The sequence below is a fragment of the Capsicum annuum genome, chromosome 2 (assembly GCF_002878395.1).
Source record: "Capsicum annuum cultivar UCD-10X-F1 chromosome 2, UCD10Xv1.1, whole genome shotgun sequence".
NCBI lineage: Eukaryota > Viridiplantae > Streptophyta > Magnoliopsida > Solanales > Solanaceae > Capsicum > Capsicum annuum.
The window spans coordinates 102,746,114-102,751,257 of NC_061112.1; the positions used below are offsets into that span (position 1 = coordinate 102,746,114).

At 39.9% G+C, this 5,144-nt stretch overlaps 1 protein-coding gene across 1 annotated transcript; it reads right to left on the minus strand.

Annotated features, from left to right (window-relative positions):
- Positions 1-2,375: 2,375 nt before the first annotated feature.
- LOC107858839 (30S ribosomal protein S21, chloroplastic) lies at positions 2,376-4,600 on the minus strand. The gene is made up of 2 exons (XM_016703644.2): positions 4,063-4,600; positions 2,376-2,691 (listed from the first exon to the last, which is right to left on the minus strand). The coding sequence occupies exons 1-2, from the start codon at positions 4,494-4,496 to the stop codon at positions 2,580-2,582; spliced, it is 546 nt and encodes a 181-aa protein (XP_016559130.1). The 5' UTR covers positions 4,497-4,600; the 3' UTR covers positions 2,376-2,579.
- Between the last annotated feature and the right edge of the window lie 544 nt (positions 4,601-5,144).

Sequence of the window (5,144 nt, forward strand, 5' to 3'; positions counted from 1 at the left end):
TTTACTTTTGTCTGCAGAGGTTCCTAGTATTTTTTGGGGAGAAGCAGTTCTAACTGCTGTATATGTGATTAATCGTATTCCTACTGCATTGACTTCAGGGATGTCTCCGTTTGAGAAACTATATGGTCACCCGCCAAATTATTCTGCATTACGAGTTTTTGGATGTACTTGCTTTGTTCTTCGTCCTCATGTTGAACGAAATAAGTTAGGGTCAAAATCAGCTATATGTGTGTTTTTGGGGTATGGTATTGGACAAAAAGGATATCGTTGCTATGATCCTGTAAGTCAGAAATTATATGTTTCACGACATGTCACTTTTTTGGAACATATTCCTTTTTATTCCATTCCAGCTAAAACCCATGATGTGACAAAGTCAGATATTCGGCTTATTGATCCCTTTGGGATTGACATAGAGGTTCCAGTTCCGGATTCATCCATGCCATCTGGTGTGCCACCTGATAGTGCTTCAGCCTCGCCTGTGCCTGAGTTTGCTCCTTCGACTGTTGAGACTGGAGACCCACCACCTCTGAGGAGGTCTACTCGACCTTGTAAGTCCACCAAACTGCCAGATTTTCACTATTCTACATAGTCAGCCTCATTTGCTTCCTTTATTGCAAACATACATCATTTGTCTGAACCTGAGTCGTATAGAGAGGCTGTGTCTGATCCTCTTTGGCAGAATGCTATGGCTGAGGAACTTGCTGCTCTTCATCATACACATACATGGGATTTGGTTACTCTCCCACCTGGTAAGCATGCGATTGGTTGTCGATGGGTGTATAAAAAAAAAAAAAAAAAAAAAAAAAAAAAAAAAAAAAAAAAAAAAAAACTTGGGGCAAAAGGGTATTCACAACAATATGGTATGGATTATGAGGAGACTTTTTCCCCCGTAGCAAAGATGACGACTGTTCGCACTATGATTGCTGTTGCATCCGTTCGACAGTGGAAGATATTTCAGATGGATGTCAAGAATGCTTTTTTGAATGGTGATCTCCACGCGGAAGTTTATATGACTCCTCCCCCAGGTATTGACCACCAGCCAGGTGAAGTTTGTCGGCTTCGAAAAGCTTTATATGGTCTCAAACAAGCCCCTCGTGCTTGGTTTGAGAAATTCTCCACTGTTATTACTTCCCTTGGATTTGTCCCGAGTAACCATGATTCAGCATTGTTTGTTAGATGTACAAGTGCAGGGCGAATTCTATTGTCCTTATATGTAGATGATATGATTATTACTGGTGATGATCATAGTGGTATTGAGTTATTGAAGCATGATTTGGCTCATCGATTTGCAATGAAGGACTTGGGCTTGCTGCGTTATTTTCTGGGTATTGAGGTGGCTCAGTCTAAGAAAGGGTATCTTCTTTCTCAGACTAAGTATATATCTGACTTGTTTACACGGGCGCGTCTTTCTGACAACAGGACTGTAGATACTCCCCTTGAAATCAATGCACGTTACTCTCCTAGTGATGGTGTTCCATTATCAGATCCGAGTCTTTATCGGACTATTGTGGGTAGTTTGGTTTACCTTACGGTTACTCGTCCAGATATAGCACATGCAGTTCATGTTGTTAGCCAGTTTGTTACTGCTCCTACTTCTGTGCACTGGGGAGCTGTACTTCGTATTCTAAGGTATCTTCGTGGCACTCAGTTTCAGAATCTCTTGTTTCCCTCGACGTCATCTCTCGAGTTGCGAGCCTATAGTGATGCTGATTGGGATGGAGATCGCAATGATCGTAAATCCACCACTGGTTTTTGTGTGTTTCTTGGAGACTCTTTAATCTCGTGGAAGAGCAAGAAACAAGATGTTGTCTCTAGATCTTCCACGGAGGCTGAGTATCGTGCTATGGCTGTGACTACATGTGAGATTATTTGGTTACGTTGGCTTCTTGCAGATATGGGGGTTCACATTTCTATGCCTACTCCCCTGCATTGTGATAACAAAAGTGCGGTACAAATTGCAAAGAATTCTGTCTTCCATGAGCGTACGAAGCACATTGAGATTGATTGTCACTTCACCCGTCATCATTTACAGCTCGGGACCATATCGCTTCCTTTTGTTCCATCGTCTTTGCAGATTGCTGACCTTTTTACGAAGGCTCAGTCGGCATCTCGATTTCGTTTTTTGTGTGACAAACTCTCAATGCTTATTGCTGTTGCATTGTGAGTTTGAGGGGGGATGTTAGCCCATATGTTATTGGGCCTTTAGTTTATGGACCTTTAGGTTATTGGCTATGTATATATAGCCTACTCTTGTTTTAGTTAGTTTTATGCTTTTCAGATTATATTGTAAACCTTAGCCTTTCTTCCCTTCAATAAAGTTCTATTAACAGTAGTTTTGAGAGATCAGACATGAAACAGCAAAGAAGCTCGCACACTTTTGAACAGGCTTAACAATTACATTTTTCACGAGTACATAGATACAGTACTGTACCAGAGAATCAGGTGAGTGCAGTTGGAAAAATCAGTGAAAACGATTCCCGTAGGAAATTACATGAATAGAATTCTCTCCAAAATGGAAAATAAACCTCATTTCTACAGAAGGACCCCAAAAAAAAAAAGAAATATAAACTACAATAAAATCAATAGGCAACACCTCCATCAGGAAGTTCCCAGTTATCTTCCCCGTCGTCATCTCTCTTATTCTTGGTTGTCTCTTGCTTATCCTCCGAGAAATTTCTTGGTGGACCACGTCTGTTCCAATAGAAGGGGCATAAGAATGATATAAAAATATCTAAATTGGCAATTTAAACTGGATAATAAAATTTTTGCAGGTAAGTTATTTATCAGAGAAAAATCATAAGTTGGATCATGATCACACTTTATAAATATCTTCTAAACCATAAAATTTAAATTCGTTGATATGAAAGGGTTGATGGATCAGAGTCATTCTAATTACTAGCTTGACAAACCTCACCAATTAGACGTTTTGCGGATGACAAAATTAGCAACCAAGAATGCAAAACCCAATGCAGAAAGGATGCATAGCCTGCACGTTCTCTTTGAAGATTGAAAGGGAAAAATTTTATTGTCAAGAACCAGGCTTTTGAAGCTAACAAGCGCCATCACAATTTATAAGGTATAACCAGGGATTAGTAGAATTCACTTCTGCTTCTACAAACAGGATATTAAGGCATTCTAATTCGACTGGTGATACCAAAGTGAAGTTTTACTTTTAGGTTCCCTTTAAAGTTATGACATGAGAGGCTCTTCGTGTGATGACCAATGATGGAGGGTGGGCTGATGAGGCAGATATCAAAAAGTAGCTTGTGGTCTTCTAGGCTGGTGAGTTCTAAACAATGAGTGCACGTTACACCTTAGCCAAATTTCACAATGGAAAGGGGTATAAAAGTGATGTGATATATAAGACAGAGCACAAGGTTACATCGTATGTACGTTTTTGGACTCAATGATAGCGTAGCTCGAGATAAATTCAGGAGGTTTGTGGTGTCAAAGCGGACAATGTGTGTGATGGGCTTGGGCTACCACACTTTTGACAGACCACTAGACAACCTAATAATCAGGATTGTGGCCCAAATATGGGAAATAAGTATAGACTATAGAGGTTTTATATAAACAAGGAATTATACATAAACAAACATACACCCAAACTTGGTCTCAACTGGCAACTAGTAAGCACTCCAACTTGAGCATGCATGTCTAGACACCTCAATTCATCTCCATTCAACTTATAAAATGATCATCTAGACAACTCCAAAATTTCTATGCCGCTTCAGTGACAGGTGTCGATGAGACGCAGTGAGACGAGTTGAAGTGTTTGGTTATCAGCTGAGACCAAATTAAGGTGTTTAGATGTGCACTCTCAAAGTTAAAGTGCTTACTTTCCATCTGAGGCCAAGATTGAGTGTTTGTTTATGCTTTATGCCTATAACAATCCCAACTAGATTGAGTAGGAAGCTAGTTGATTGATTTGAATTCGTACCAAAACCTAAACCTACTTCAACTTACGTACAATTCTGGCAAACTGCACAATTTCTCCACAGGTTATCTAGAGAAAAAACAACAAAAGCACAAATGGACCAAAGACGGTATTCAGAGAAGAACCTTCGACGATTGCGCTTAGCAGCATCACGTGACCTACGCTTCTTCTCATCCTGCGCATTCTCGAAATACCTCCTACGCTTGCATTCCTGAATAACCCCAGCTCTCATAACCTCCCTCCTAAACCTGCCAAGAAGCTTCTCTTCAGGTTCATTATCACCCACAATCACCTGAACATTATACGCCGACCTGAAGTAAAGGGTGTTCGCATTAGCAAGTGAGGGGCATATTACCGCGGAAACATCAGAATCAGAAGACGATGTTAAGGGTAACGCTATTGAGTATTTCTGATTTTCATTTGATGAAATGACCACAGATGAAGCATCATTTTTGGGTGTTGAAGAAGAAAGGGAGAATTGGAGGGTGGGCGATTTGGGGGTTGGGGGTTTGGAACGGGTGAAGAAGGAGAAGAGATTGGCTATGGATGAGACAGCCATTTCGGAATTTGGAAGGAGGTTGTGCCACTGAACAACTGTTTGGATAAAATGACCACAACTCCTTTTGTATTTAGGGCTTGTTTGGATGTATACTTTAACAACTGCCATTGAAAAAATAGAAAAATGCTAACGGCTTTATAGGCTAAATGGGTTATTCCACTCCTATCAGAATAATCTTTTAGATTGGGCTTTCCCTTTTAATTTATAACATGATGCTTTCATTGAGACTCTCACGCGCGAGTGAGTTTATGACTCGAAGTAATGGCCTGGACCCAAGGAAGGTGTTAGTCGTGACCAGCGATGATCGATCCATGCATGGAGTTGCTATTTGAAGTGGTGGCTTGGAACCAAGAGGAAGTGTTGGGCCCAGTCGTGACCAACGAGAATTGTTGATTCTCAAGCAATGACGATTGTTACTTACCAATTGTCCCACATTGAAAAAATAAAGAAATGTTAATGGGTTTATAGGCTAAACAAGTTTTTCCACTTGTCAGATTAGTCTTTTAGATTTGGCTATCCTGTTTGGTTTATAACATATCAATTTTCTCTTTCTTGACTTAATACATAGTAAGCCTCTTAAACCCATTCAAATATTATTTAAATTTTGAAAAGATAGTTGTATATGTATTTTCATTTATCTATTAAATA

Excerpts from the sequence above, each read along its gene's own strand:
- LOC107858839 (XM_016703644.2), bottom strand. The coding sequence starts at position 4,496 with ATGGCTGTCTCATCCATAGCCAATCTCTTCTCCTTCTTCACCCGTTCC. Across the intron at positions 2,692-4,062 it reads GCTAAGCGCAATCGTCGAAG|ACGTGGTCCACCAAGAAATT; the intron begins GTTCTTCTCTGA and ends CTATTGGAACAG.